The sequence below is a fragment of the Carassius auratus genome, chromosome 2, assembly GCF_003368295.1.
Source record: "Carassius auratus strain Wakin chromosome 2, ASM336829v1, whole genome shotgun sequence".
Classification (NCBI taxonomy): Eukaryota; Metazoa; Chordata; class Actinopteri; order Cypriniformes; family Cyprinidae; genus Carassius; species Carassius auratus.
In genome coordinates, this window is record NC_039244.1 from 6,674,963 (window position 1) to 6,689,705 (window position 14,743).

The 14,743-nt window shown below is 38.8% G+C and overlaps 1 protein-coding gene across 1 annotated transcript; it reads right to left on the minus strand.

Annotated features, from left to right (window-relative positions):
• Nucleotides 1-24: 24 nt before the first annotated feature.
• LOC113040326 (serine-rich adhesin for platelets-like) lies at nucleotides 25-14,567 on the minus strand. Its single transcript, XM_026198670.1, has 21 exons — nucleotides 14,467-14,567; nucleotides 14,077-14,339; nucleotides 12,644-12,907; nucleotides 11,345-11,605; nucleotides 10,880-11,143; nucleotides 10,503-10,766; nucleotides 9,468-9,728; nucleotides 8,982-9,242; nucleotides 8,595-8,855; nucleotides 6,511-6,771; nucleotides 6,164-6,424; nucleotides 5,242-5,499; nucleotides 4,413-4,676; nucleotides 4,061-4,321; nucleotides 3,708-3,971; nucleotides 2,757-3,017; nucleotides 2,404-2,667; nucleotides 1,602-1,892; nucleotides 1,265-1,495; nucleotides 1,087-1,134; nucleotides 25-899 (listed from the first exon to the last, which is right to left on the minus strand). The coding sequence occupies exons 1-20, from the start codon at nucleotides 14,565-14,567 to the stop codon at nucleotides 1,109-1,111; spliced, it is 4,842 nt and encodes a 1,613-aa protein (XP_026054455.1). The 3' UTR covers nucleotides 25-899; nucleotides 1,087-1,108.
• Nucleotides 14,568-14,743: the final 176 nt, after the last annotated feature.

The following is a 14,743-nucleotide window of genomic DNA, read 5'->3' on the forward strand; positions in this document are numbered from 1 at the left end:
ATTAGTATGTCACTTTCACTTTCAATAAGCCAAACTGCAAGGTTCTGCAAGTAAAAATGTCACTCGTTTTCTTCATAGTTTCTTTATAGAGTGTGTGTAAAACCTTTTAAGACAAACCTGCCATGAGTTTTTAGGTTAAATTAAGACGTGCTTTTGCTGTATGATTTCAGCTTTATTTTAACAGTACAGTACTATTCATGATTATAAAGAGAGATCTGATAACTGTGTAGGTGAGAGAAGTAGTGGTTACCCATTCCCATGAAGTATTGTGACCGTCTAGTCAGTCCTGCTCTCAAATTGCTTGTACAAGTATTCATATTTTGGAATCAATTTAAAAAATGGTATAATTAAAATGATTTATAGTCAATAGGTTTATATTTTATCAACTTAAATTTTGTTGTCAGTGTTGGTTCATGGGATGAGTAGTTCATTCACTCAAAGATGTCTTTTTCAGTGCTTTTTTGCTTTCACTTGTGCCCTCATCAGTTCCTTGTTAGAACATTCATATGATAAGAAGAGCAGTTGTTTTGTATATGGTTAATTTATTTTACACATTCTAATTTATAAGACTGATCACATGGAGAAATGCTCTTTGTATTTAATATAACTACTCGTATACAAAAACATAAGAATGCATGTTTGTAGAAGACTTTTTATATATGTATATATATTTGGATGAAAGTAAATCCTTCAGCCAGAAACCACAGATTTTGGAAAACATTTTAAAAGTCAATCTATTCCACCCTTAAATATTGTTTAAAAAAAAAAAAAAAGGTGAACCTTGAACCAGAATATTTGTATATAATAGTTTAACAAATTCTAAGGTAAAGTGCAGGAATTCCCAGAGGCAAGAGTTTGAGTGCGATGAGATGCAAGCATCTACTCAGGGTTGGTCAGTCCTATAGTGGAGAGAAGCAAGGGTTAATACTGGAAATCTTTTAAAGACATTGAAGTGTTTCCATTGCTTGTAAATATATATTTTTTTTAAGATGTTGAGGAGCTGTTGTGGATAAATACTTAAAAAAAAACATTGGGTGGCATCATGGCATCGCTTATATTAATTTTTGCTCCTGGGCCTCAACTCACCTTTCTCACTTTGTGCCAGGACTCACCTCCTCCTGCGAACTGCTGTCACTGCGAAAGGATGGACAAGGTCAAAGGTGACACGGATTTCACAAAAGCAAGATTCTGTCAACTTTATGTTTTAGTGAAAATTACTTCTATTCTGATATTTGATTCCTGTTCTCTAAAATCAGCTACTTACCTGAAACAGGCACTGAGTCACCACTCTCCCCGGCAGTGTTGCTGGCAGTTACGACAATCTGGCCACTGCTGAAATTGGTGACAGAGCAGAGGAGCATTGAGGTCATGCATAGTTTCGTCCTACCAGAGGAAGTAACCCCATACACAGTGTAGTTTGTAGCCAATAGAGACTCGTTCCATCCCACTTTCGCCAGCGACGCAGAGAACGTCACATTCAGAGGTGCACAAGGTACTGAGGGAAAGAAACGAACAGATGTATGTTTTTGCATTTTAAGCATCTTCATTTGCAATTTATGTAGGGTAAGAAGATAGTACTGTGATGACTGAACATTGTGCACCTGTAGTTCCAGTGATTGCAGCAGATTTGTCGCTTGTGGCGGCAGAGTTCCTCGCGCTGATAGTTGCACTGTAAGCGGAGCCACAAGGGAGGGGGACCTCAAAGAACCTGCGACTTGTCCAATAGGAGGCTAGGTCAAAGTGTCCCTGGCTGTTGCCCTGAATGCTGCCCGTGAGTGCCAGGAGGTATTCAGAATTAGGACAATTCACAGTAGACCAAGATGCCCTCAAGATCTGAGTATCATTCACTACTGTACGAGGGACAACCCTAAATCCAGTTGGAGGACAAGGAGCTGAGGGAAAGACATGGACAAAAAGACTTAAAACCTGTTTTCCAATTGGGGATCCCAAAGAAGCAGAATCAAAATAGTATAGATTTGCCAACATTATATCCTTTCTGATTTTGTTTACTAGATATTTTTTTCTATTCTCGTAGAAGACCTTTTTTTATGTGATATCCAACTCATAGACACATTGTCAATGTAAGTAGCTGCTAACAAGGTAGACAATGACTCAGAAGAAGGTGCCGAAACTATTTCTTGGCTCTGCTCTGCTAAAAGTAGATCCTTGAAGATCTTTATCAGTAGTGGTTTGGGTCAAGTTGCTTTCATACTAACTGACAACCATACAACAGTGGACTTGAACACACAAGTGCAGAAACCGTACCAATAAATTTAACCAAACGTTGTTGTCAAACAGATTCAAGTCCACTCCAAAAGCAATATTCTGAAATGTCAAATACTAGCAGATCAGTTCAAAGAAAGCCGATTACTGTGTGATGAGGAGGACTGATGATTGTTGTACCTGCTCCCTTAGTTTGAGGTTCACTCAAGGAACTGTTGCAGAGACCGTCTGTTGCCTGCACAGTAAAGTTGTACACAGTGCCGCACACTAAGCCCTCCAGAGTACAGAACGTGTTTGGGGTTTCACAGTAGAATGTTGTACCGGTTTCTGACTGAGCAAGTCCCCTGTAGACCACCGCCCCTGTACTCCTCGCCCATGACAAGGAGGCACTACTACTGTTCCCACACAGTATGTTTGCTGTTAAGTTGGCTGGCCCACACGGGACTACAGAACAAACACATTACAATAAATATTTACAAAATGTAAAAACCTTGGTCACGTAATTTAAAGGAAAAGAATTAGTGTTCTCTTACCCGTTTGGAAGGTGATGTTAGCACTGGGCAGACTGGTGCAGTTCTTGTTACTGGCTGAAACGGACACATAGTAGGTGTTGCTGCAACGCAGATCACTTAGCGTGCAGTTATTGTCTGAGGTATTGCACGTCTTCAAGTCTCCATATCTGCCGACTGCAGTAAGCAGGTACGACGTTGCCACATATGATGGGTCCCATGACACAAATGCATCCTTCGACTGACAGTCTACATTGGCCTGTACTGATGAGGGTGGACAGGGTGCTGCAAACAATCAAAGGAAGAAATTAGAAGAGACTGAATACTAGTGTAATGAAAGCACATCTAACATAGATGGATAGATCTGTAGATCAGGGGTCTCCAGTCCTGCTCCTGGAAGTCTACCTTCCTGTTGAATTTAGCTTCAGCCTTATATTTTCATGGTCTTCATGATTACTAGAAACTTCCAGGCAGTTCAGAACGAAACTCCACAGAAAGGTTGTCTCCCATGAGCAGGATTGTATAACCCCGGTCTACCGAATGCAGCTGCGATTATTTAACTAGAAAAGTCCCCCAATGCAGATGTTATGATGTATTGAGTGGTTGTTAGCACTTTACTATTTGATTTCTAGGTGACTGCTAGTGTTTCTGGGTGGTTGCTCAGTGGCTAGAAAACAAGTCAAAGGAGCCCCAGCTCCAGGTGTCAGTGAAATCGTGGTCCTTAAATATATGACCGAGGTCCCTTCTTTAATGCAAGTTTTTTCTCTTCATCCATCCGGTAAAAATTCTAAGTCAGATCAACTAAGGAAGTAGTAGCGCACCTCTTTAAAGGGTAAATTCCCAACTCCAAGTTGGAGCAATAATAATAGTGATGGTTGCTCATGAATAGTTACTGATTACTAATGGTTTGTTTTCTAAAATAAACATATTTTCATGTTTTATTAGATGGCTATGACATGATATTGATGGTTGTACCAGTTCTGATCTTGTAGGGTGGGCTGCGGAGGCTGCTGCATTGGTTGGCCGAAGCGGCTACAATGATGGTGTACTCCTTGTCGCACTGCACATTGGTAAGGTTGCATGAAGAAGTGGAACTATTGCAGGAAAGCAGGGAACGGTCTTGATCCACTGCTGTGGCAATGTAGAGAGACTTTACGCTCTGAGCTCTCTGCCACTGTACCATGATAACAGAACTGTTGCATTTAGCCACCACCACGATGGATGACAAGGCACAAGGTGCTGGAGAGAGAGATTATACATACTTTGAGACTGAGATACACATGGTCTCAAAAAAGAGGGCTAAAGCTCTCTACTGCAGGGGTACTTACCTGTCTCCAGCTGAAAGCTGTTACTGGGTGGGCTCACACAAGCAGCACTTGAGGCAGTGACGTTAAAGGTGTAGCTCCTTCCGCACCCCAAGTCAGCTACATTACAGGTGGTGTTTGAGCTGCTACAGGTGGTATTGTGACCGTCATCCCTTACAGCCAGCACTGTGTAAGATTCTGCACCATTATCTACATCCCATGATACCCATGCAGAGTTAGTTACACAGTCCACAGTACCAGTGACTCCCTGTGGGATACATGGAGCTGTATAGAGAAGACATCAGACATGAGGTGCATTAGATAAATATGGCAATTGTAATCTGTTTGAGGAAGTATTTTTGTGCAAGTGTCCAACCTGAGGAGATGGAAAGGTTACTGCTTGGTTGACTCTGACAGCTGCCCCCCAGTGCCACCACACTGAGGTTGAATCTCTCTCCACAGGGCAGATGGGCGATGGAGCACTGCGTGTTTGTGCTGATACAGGAGGAGATAGCACCGGTGCGCTGGGACTCCAGTTCAACTCTGAACTGGCCTGCATCAACTGCTGGGTTCCAACTCACCAGCACAGACCCTAAATCACACTGCACAACGGCAGATACGTTCTGAGGGGGACATGGAGCTGAGAAAAGAGAGAAAAGGAACCAAGATGTTACTGAAGGGTGGGGCTATACTAACTACACCAGCAGGAAACCATATAAGGTAAGCCAACACAGCAACAGTGGTGTACTCCTTGCTGCAATGCTACATCAATAACTGCCAATAAAAATGCAAATATTATATTATAGCCAAAAGTCGACAATATATTTTCTTAGTTTTTTATTTGGAGTTTGGTGTGAACAAATGTTTTGCTCTTTAAATATTTCATGAGATGTACCCTTATATCAGAGAGGGGATGGAAAATTATCAAATTAAATTACAACCGCTGTTGGTGAAAGAGACTTTCAGTGAAACATACATGCAACAAAAAATACAATATAAATAATGAAATCATGCTAATATTAGACGTTTTATTATATTTAATAGCTAATTAAGTGGAACTGAAGTGTTAAGATCTCTTATTATGTAATGATCACCTTCGAGAGAGCTCTTATAATAACAGGAAATTGCATACTGCCATTGAGTGTTTAAGGTTGTGGATTTTTGTTTAGTGTACAGCAGGTTTATGTCTAATTTCAGATACATACCGAGTCTGAAAACTGCAGCGGTGCTTGGTGGGCTCTCACAGTAAATGTTATGCGCTTCGACAAACACGTTGTAGCTTTGTCCACAGAGCAGTGGAACAGACAGGTTAGTAGAAGTAGTGTTGAATTCTGCAATATATCCCAGACTCCCTATTGCCATCACAGTGTAGAATGATGCACCTTTGGCTTTTGACCAGTTAAACGCTGCCGTCTCACTGTCACATGAAACATTAGCAGTCACGTTCTCTGGCTTGCAAGGATCTGGAGAGGTACAGGGAGACCGTTACATTGTAGCATTATAAAAATTATTTAAATAAAATATTAGTTGTACAAATAAAGATATTAACAATATAATATTTATATTATTATTGTTATTTTTAATATTATTATATTTTAATAATAACAATAATAATTCATTAAAATATTCATTTTAAAAACATTTAATTAAAGGAAAAAATATTAACAATATAAATGTATTATAATTTGTAATCACAAAAATACTTGAGTGAGAAAGGGAGTGGCAATGAAAAAAATAATAGTAAAAATAAACATAAACATTATTATATCTGTAATAATATTAATATCTGTAATATAATATTATAATTAGTAATAGCAATAATCAAATACATAAAATGTTAATTATAAAATATATACAACCATTATTAATATTTTAATATCTGTAATGATCTGTTGTAATAATAATAATAATTATTATATTTATAGTATAATAGGGACAATAATAATAAATGAACTATACAAATAAAATATTAACAAATTAAATAAATACACAGATGTATTTTATTATTTATAATAATAGTAATAAAATACATTTCTAAATAAATTATTATTAAAATACATAATAATAATACTTTTCCGTTTAAAACCCAAGATGAGATATCAGGGTTTTTTTTACATAATGCCGTACCTGTAGTAAGGTATACAGGTGCACTGGGGTCACTTTGGCAGCGGTCTCTGTGGGCGGTGACAGAAAAAGTGTAGGTCTCGCCACAGCCCAGAGTAGAGAAGGTACAAACAGAGTTGGTGGAGTTACAGAGCTGGTATCCTCCTACTGCACTGACGGCTCGGGCGATGTAGTAACCAGCTCCTTCTCTCAAATCCCAAGACATCACTGACATTTTGTTACCGCACAGTTTAGAGACTTCCGGCTGCAGTGGTGCACAGGGTCCTGCAGGGGGGTCACAGAAAGGTTTGACCCTAATTAATGTGCTTCAACTTTTAACCCCTTCAACACATAATGCTTTGTGAACTCACTGGACTGAAACGTGACATTGGTGGCGGAGGTCATCTGGCATTGCTGGTTTGTAGAGGTGAATGTGAGGTTAAACTGCTGGTCACACTGCAGGGAGGACATGTTACAGTTGTTCTGACTGGTTGAGCAGGAAAGCCTTTGACCTCCTGACCCCAAAGCTGTCACAGAGTAATTCTCCGCCCCAGCAATGGAACTCCAGGACACTAGAACTGAATCTGTCGCACAGTCCACTACGGCAGACACACTGGTGGACAGACATGGTGCTGAAAAAAACAGAAGCATATTTATTATTATTCCATATCATATTAATTATGATACATCCTTTTTGCTAGCACATACACTTCTGGTCAAAAGTTTGGTAAAATTATGATTTTATATTCTGGTGATTGCACAGCTGATGGTGGCTTCAGAATCCTTTAGAAATTAATTAAATATGTGCAATTTATGTGCAAAATATTTAAATAATTGAACACACAGACCTGCAATGATATTACAAACATTTAGTTTCATGTATTTATGTACAAGATGCATATTTTATCCAAACAAAGTCTAAAATAATGTATCATGTTCCTAGATCTAAATCTAGAAAGAATATATATATATATATATATATATATATATATATATATATATATATATATATATATATATATATATATATATATATATATTAGGGGTGTAACGGTGTATTCGTATTGAACCGTTCGGTACGACGCTTTCGGTTCGGTACGCGGTACGCATTATGTATACCGAACGGTTCGTTGGAGTAATTAATTATATTTGAAAAAAAAAAAAAAAGAGAGAGAAAGAAATATAATGATATGCGTTCAACAAGGTAGCCCAATAACCCAAACAACGTAACAGGCAACGCCCCTGACACTCCCGAAGAAGAAAAAAACACCATCTTATATGTTTATGTTAGGCTACTCAGCAGGCGCTCGCTCACTCAGTACGCGCTGAAGGCTCGTTGCAAAATAGCCAATGCGTTTAACAGACTAGAAATGAGAAGATCCTCCAATAACCAACAGGTCTGGTGTTTGGGTGCACTTTGGATTCCCTTTAAGCTATAATGGTGATGGCAAGAGAGTGGTGGATAAATAAACAACGGTATGTCGCATCTGCAACATGACAGGGTACACCAGCGGGATTACAAAAAAAAAAAAAAAAAAAAACCAGCGGGAATATCTGGGATATATGCGTCAGTACTATCTGGGAAAAGACGAAAAAAAGGAGAAACATGCACGCAGCAAACTATCCCTGCAGCATTTAGACACTATAGCTTACAGGGAATCCAACCCAAACACCAGACCTGTTGGTTATTTTAGGATCTTATATTTCTGGTCTGTTAAATGCATTAGACATTTTGCAACGAGCCTTCAGCGCGTGCTGAGTGAGCGAGCGCCTTAGGGGCCGTTCACATATCGTGCCTAAAAACGCATGGAAAACGCTAAGCGCGTCTTTCTCCTGAGGCGTCTGTCTTTGCTAAGCAACAATGACGTGCTCTCTCCATGAGACGCGGAAATTTCAGCGAAGGATAAATGGATTTGCAGCTCTAAAAATCGCTTGCAGTAGCTCTGCTTCTGAATTTATTTCAAAATTGCAATCCATATACAACTATGATCAGCTGTTCCTTCATCTTGGCTGAGCTCTCAACGTTGTTACGGGAAAGGATGAAGCTGATTGGTTGGTTCTTGTCACATGACCCGCGGTGCGCTTGCGGCATTCTGAAAAGTTGAGATGTTTTTACATTTTGCTGTATCTAAAACGTATCGAACCGAACCGAACCGAACCGTGACATCAGTGTATCGTATCGAACCGAACCGTGAATTTTGTGAACCGTTACACCCCTAATATATATATATATATATATATATATATATATATATATATACATACATTGCTCCAGTCTTCATTGTCACATGATTCTTGAGAAATAATTATTGTCTAAAACTTGTAAAAATGTTGCATAATCTGTTTTACATAGTATTTCTTAAAAATAGTAAGCAGTCTCTATGGGAGCTAGAGTGAGAAGTATATAGAGTATATAGACACGTACTGTATATGCATGTATGTGTTTCTATGTTACCTGAGTTAGTGTTCACAGTGGCACTGGGAGGGCTGCTGCACAAACCATCTGACGCTGTCACATTGATATGGTACAGTTGACCACATCTGAGCCCTGTCACATTACACTGTGAGCCTGTAGACTGGCAGGTGGTGGACAGTCCATTGCTGTCCTGCAAGGTGGCCGTGTAATACTGTCCTCCTGCACCAGGTGTCCATGATACCACTAAAGCATTTGTGACACAATCCATGGTGGGCAGGACATTACTTGGGGTACAGGGCACTAGAACACAAGAAGCAAGGTAAAACTTGAATGTTAATGAATTCAGTGACTTTCTTTAACAGTTTTTAACTGAAAAAGACATTCTTCATCTTTAAAAATAATCCTGATGTGAAATAAGAAACAAACCTGCTTGAACTTGAACAGGCGCACTGTTCCCACTGCTGCAGTTGCTGCCCTTTGCCTTCACTGTGATTGTGTAAGACTGTCCGCAGGTCAAAGTTGGCAGGTTACAGGAAGTGGATGTTGAGGTGCAGTTAGCTGAAAGGCCGTTAGCACTGCTGGCTGTCACTGTGTAAAGCTCCGCCCCTTGGGTGCTCCCCCAGGTTACACTTGCTATGTTGCTGCTACAGCTTACACTGGCCGACACATTTTGTGGTACACAAGGACCTGGGTGTAAATTATAGAAAACAAAATGAGTACATGGTAGATCCAAACTTGGTCCTGGAGGACTGGACTGGAGCAGGGAGTTTAGCTCCAGCTAGCCTCAACACACTTGCCTGGAAGTTTCTATATTCTTTTTAAACAACATTTCAAATTTCATGTGTGCAAATTTGATTGTGTGCATATTTATTTAGAATAGAAGCTTGCAGCTTTGTCCACATGCTACTGTACCTGCCGTGACCTGACTGGTCACACTGGTGTTGGAGCTACAGCTGTTGGCCACTGCAACCACAGTGATAGTGTGCGTCTGCCCACAGCAAATTGCAGGGATTATGCAGGACGTGGAGGTAGAGTTACACACCAGAGTCTTGACTGTGGATTTTGCTTGAGCATAGTAGATCTGTGCCCCTTTACTCGACTGCCAGCTGATCTGAACATCACCTGTTCGACAGTCTAAGAGCTGACTGACCACAGACTGAGGAGCACAGGGTGCTGGGAGACAAAGGTAAACAAAGTATTACTTTAGAATTTTTAAAAGAATATTCCAGGCTAAAAACTAAGCTTTCTCTACAGAATATGTGGTCTGCTGTCAAATGCATTTAAAATGTGAAGTACTGTAGCCAAAGTAACTTATGGTGCCCGGGAGGAGACATGGTCAGTTCACTTAGTTTTGTCATGGCCACAACATAATAACTTGTGGGAACGTGATAATATGTCGTGGCCTTGAGATGCTATGTTGAGGGAATGACATCGATTTCTCATCCTCAACTTCTTATGTTGAGGGAACGACATATTTTTCTTGTGGCCACAAGTTTGATGCGTATTGATGCAGATTTGCTTACGCATTAAACTCAAAGCCACAATAAATGGATGTCGTTCCCTCAACATAGAATCCCGAGGTCATGACATAAGGATGTTGTTACCTCGGCAAAATGATCTTGTGGCCATGACATAATATCACATTCCCATGAGTTAATATGATGTTCAGAAAAAATATATATTGTGTCCATGACATATTATCACTTTCCCACAAGTTATTATGTCGTGGCCACGACAAAACTAAGTGAACCAACCCTGTCACCACCCATGCACCGTATCAAAGCACTTAACATAAGTTATTCAGTAAATTTTTATTAATTTATTTTATTTATTTATTTCAAGTGTTGCAGAGAATAATATTGTGTAATATAGTTTAAAAGTTCTGGATTTAAACACTACTATACAAACTTGCAGTATTCAAAGTAAAATTTTAGAGAAAATATTTACCAGTACTGATGCGACGCACTTCACTGCGTTGCCCAGTGCAGTCCACACTCATAGCTGTGACTGACACATTGTACGCCTGACCACACGACAGGCCGCTGATGTCACAGGAAGTTCTGTTGGAGTTGCTGGTTAGCGTACGTCCATTATCATCTATTGCTGTTACTGTATAGTATGAAACAAGGCCACTGGATGCTGTCCAGGAAACAGATGCAGTGTCCGACCCACAAGATAATGACACATTGACTTGAGTGGGAACACATGGAGCTGGAAAGGAAAAGATTCATGCCACAAAAAAGCAGAAGATTTTACCTCTATAAATAATTTGAAGCAAGAAGAATCACCAAATTTGCACGTTGTGTTATTATTTAATGTTATACCTGTGTCTAGAGTGACCAAGGCTTTAGAAGAGGTTGAACAGGTCTGGCCGTATCCTGTAATACAGATGTTATAGTGCTGACCACACGGCAGTGAGCCAATGTTGCAGGAGGAGCCATTGGTGAAGCAGTTGTGCTTTTGGGGGTCCTGGAGCGACTGTAGTGTTGCATTAAAACTTAATGAACCATTGCCTGGTGTCCAAGAAATGAGTGCTGAGTTGCTGCGGCAGTCCAGACTGGCTTGAATGCCAGTGTTGTGGCACGGTGCTGGATCATGACAAAAATGTTAACACATCAAACTGCAGATTATGTTTTCACATTTACTGAATGGTGCTTGCCATGAAAAACCTGCTAAGGTATTGCTGTATGGCTGCTAGGGTGTTACGTAGTTTCTTATTTGTTCAGAAAAACTGAAGTCAGTTTGTTGTTTCAATCACTAGTTATCACTAATGAGCTGAGTTCAAGTACCTGAGACGAGAGTGATAGGCTGGCTAGCCGGGCCCATGCAGACACCATTCATGCCCATGACTGTGATGGAATATTCCTGGCCACACTGCAGGTTTGGGATATCACATTGAGTGACAGTGTTGTTGCAGGATGTCTTGTACCCTTGGCTGCTTTCCGCCTTTACCAAGTACCAAGTGGCACCAAGTGCACTGTACCAGGTGATGGAAGCAATGTTGGATGTACAGTTTAGAGCGGCAGCAACACTGGTGGGAATGCAGGGAGCTAGAGAAGTGGAGGTAATATTAAAAACAGATTATATATAAAAAGTGAACATATACAGTACTTTTCAAAAGTTTGAGTTAGTTTTTTTTTTTTTTCACGAAAGATGGTTCGTATACTCACCATGGCAGGATTTATTTTATCAAAATACAACCAAAACCTTAATCTTACGACACATTATTAAAATGTTAAATACCATATATATATATATATATATATATATATATATATATATATATATATATATATATATATATATATACATTAAAATGTAATTTATTCCTGTGATGTCAAAGCAGAATTTTCAGCAGCCATTATTTCAGTCTTCAATATCACATGGTACTTGAGAAATCATTTAATACGCTGATTTGGGAAATCCTATCAACTTTTAAAATGGTTGTTCTACTAAATATTTTGCATATATATATATATATATATATATATATATATATATATATATATATATATATATATATATATATATATATATATATATGTATATATATATATATATGTATATATATATATATTTTTTTTTTTGATGAATAGAAAATTCAAAAGAAGATTATTCATTTGAAATCTAAATATTTTGTAACATTATGTCTTTACTGTCACTTTTGAATAAAGTAATGTGTTCTTACCAATTTAAATAATTTATTTATTTCCCAAAAAAAAAAAAAATATTATAACATTTCATCTTATTTTGAAATCTTACTGACCCTAAACCTTTGAATTTTGGTGTATTATTTTGTTTTGTTTCTTTTTTTGTTTATAAATACATGTGGACCCTGAAAATAACATGTGGACACTTAAGCTACGTTTAAAAATGAATGAATGTCAGTGAATAAAATAACAAGTTTTTTATGGGTTTAGTTGGTCATATTCTAAAGATATATATCATTTGATAAATAAACAAGGAAATGCTACTTTTTTTATCTAATGCACTGAAATTCATACATATAATGTATTTAAGGGCCAATTTTCTGTACGCGTTGTTGTTATGATTCACATATATCAGCAAAAGTTAACATGAGCTGTCACCTGTTTCCACTACAGCTTTAGGTTGAGAGCTGCTGTTGCAGGTGGTGCCATCAGCTTGGACAGTCACATTTAGTCTCATCCCACACGGCAGAGAGGTCAGCTGACAGGAAGTTCCCATAGAGTGACAAGAAGCTAAACGTTGCTGCTGCCTGTCTGTTGCAATTGCTGTGTACCCATTAGCTCCTGCGCTGACAGCCCATGTCACGTTGGCTGTGTTGGTGTCACACTGGAGCACAGTTGTGATGTTTTGAGGGTCACAGGGAGCTAAAGGAGATAGATAGTTTCAAAAGGTCCGTTATTACTGTGTAAACATGCATTTTATTCCTCATTTTAAATTTGTATTAATTATTTTTTTACACAATTTGTATTTTACATTTTAAAGGGGAGGTCTAATGCTATTTCATGCATTCTGACATGTTTACACTGTTAAAAGGCTGGATTCAGCAACCATTACTCCAGTCTTTAGTGTCACATGATTTTTCAGAAAGAAATATTTAAAGTATTAATTGTATTAATTAATTTCTTTAAAAAAATATTACTGACCTGTGTATCATGAAAAAAAAAACAAATGTGCAGAGCATAATTCAGACCATAGTAGTCTGGGTGCTGAATCCCACAATGCAAAGCACTCGTCTTTGTCCAAATTCAACTCATTTAACTGATTTGCAAGACATTGTTTTTTTTTTTTTTACATAAGATTTGAGATTTTATTCTAAATGAACCTATGTTATTTCACCTGATGCCACTCACTAAATAAACATGCTCTGCAAAGTAATCAGGTCATGTGACAAGAAAGAAGCATTGTTTAACTTAAACAATATTGAATAATATGTTTACATACTATTTCTTAAAATAAGTAAGCAGTATACAGTATATACTGCACGTTATGTAGCGAACAATTGACATTTTGATTACGTATTGTAACCCTCGTTCCTGAATGGAGGGAACGGAGACGTCACGTCTGTGACCGACGATTGGGAATCTCGCTAGAAAGACCAATTTACCTCAAGTGTAAACTAAACTGTCTAGCATTTCTGAGTGTTTTCCCTCTATTTGTTCTTCCTGTGTCTAATTTTGGAATGTTTACACTGACTCTGATTCTCTGCTGTCTTCCCTGACCTCTGCTTGTTTCTGTTTTCGATTCTGGTTATCCCTGACATACCCTGACGCCATTCCTGATTTCTGCCTGTCTAACCACTCTTAAATAAATACTGTAATTGGATCCTGAACGTCTCTGACTCTCTTCGTAACAAGTCAGCCAGCAGGCACCGTATCAAAGCACTTAATAGAAGTTATTCAGAATGTTCTTATTTTTATTTTTTTTTCAAGTGTTGCAGAGAATAATATTGTGTAATATAAGTTAAACGTTCTGGATTTTAATACTACTATACAAACTTGCAGTATAAAGAGTTCAATTTTAGAGAAATATTTACCAGTACTGATGCGACGCACTTCACTGCGTTGCCCAGTGCAGTCCACACTCATAGCTGTGACTGACACATTGTACGCCTGACCACACGACAGGCCGCTGATGTCACAGGAAGTTCTGTTGGAGTTGCTGGTTAGAGTACGTCCATTATCATCTACTGCTGTTACTGTATAGTATGAAACAAGGCCACTGGATGCTGCCCAGGAAACAGAAGCAGTGTCCGACCCACAGATAATGACACATTGACTTGAGTGGGAACACATGGAGCTGGAAAGGAAAAGATTCATGCCACAAAAAGCAGAAGATTTTAGCTCTATAAATAATTTGATGCAAGAAGAATCACCAATTTGCACGTTGTGTTATTATTTAATGTTATACCTGTGTCTAGAGTGACCAAGGCTTTAGAAGAGGTTGAACAGGTCTGGCCGTATCCTGTAATACAGATGTTATAGTGCTGACCACACGGCAGTGAGCCAATGTTGCAGGAGGAGCCATTGGTGAAGCAGTTGTGCTTTTGGGGTCCTGGAGCGACTGTAGTGTTGCATTAAAACTTAATGAACCATTGCCTGGTGTCCAAGAAATGAGTGCTGAGTTGCTGCGGCAGTCCAGACTGGCTTGAATGCCAGTGTTGTGCACGGTGCTGGATCATGACAAAAATGTTAACATATCAA

Coding starts and splice junctions, on each gene's coding strand:
- LOC113040326 (XM_026198670.1), bottom strand. CDS start 14,567: ATGGCTCCTCCTGCAACATTGGCTCACTGCCGTGTGGTCAGCACTATA. Junction 8,856..8,981: donor GCCTGTTCAAGTTCAAGCAG/GTTTGTTTCTTA, acceptor CTTGTGTTCTAG/TGCCCTGTACCCCAAGTAAT. Junction 1,135..1,264: donor TGACTCAGTGCCTGTTTCAG/GTAAGTAGCTGA, acceptor ATCCTTTCGCAG/TGACAGCAGTTCGCAGGAGG.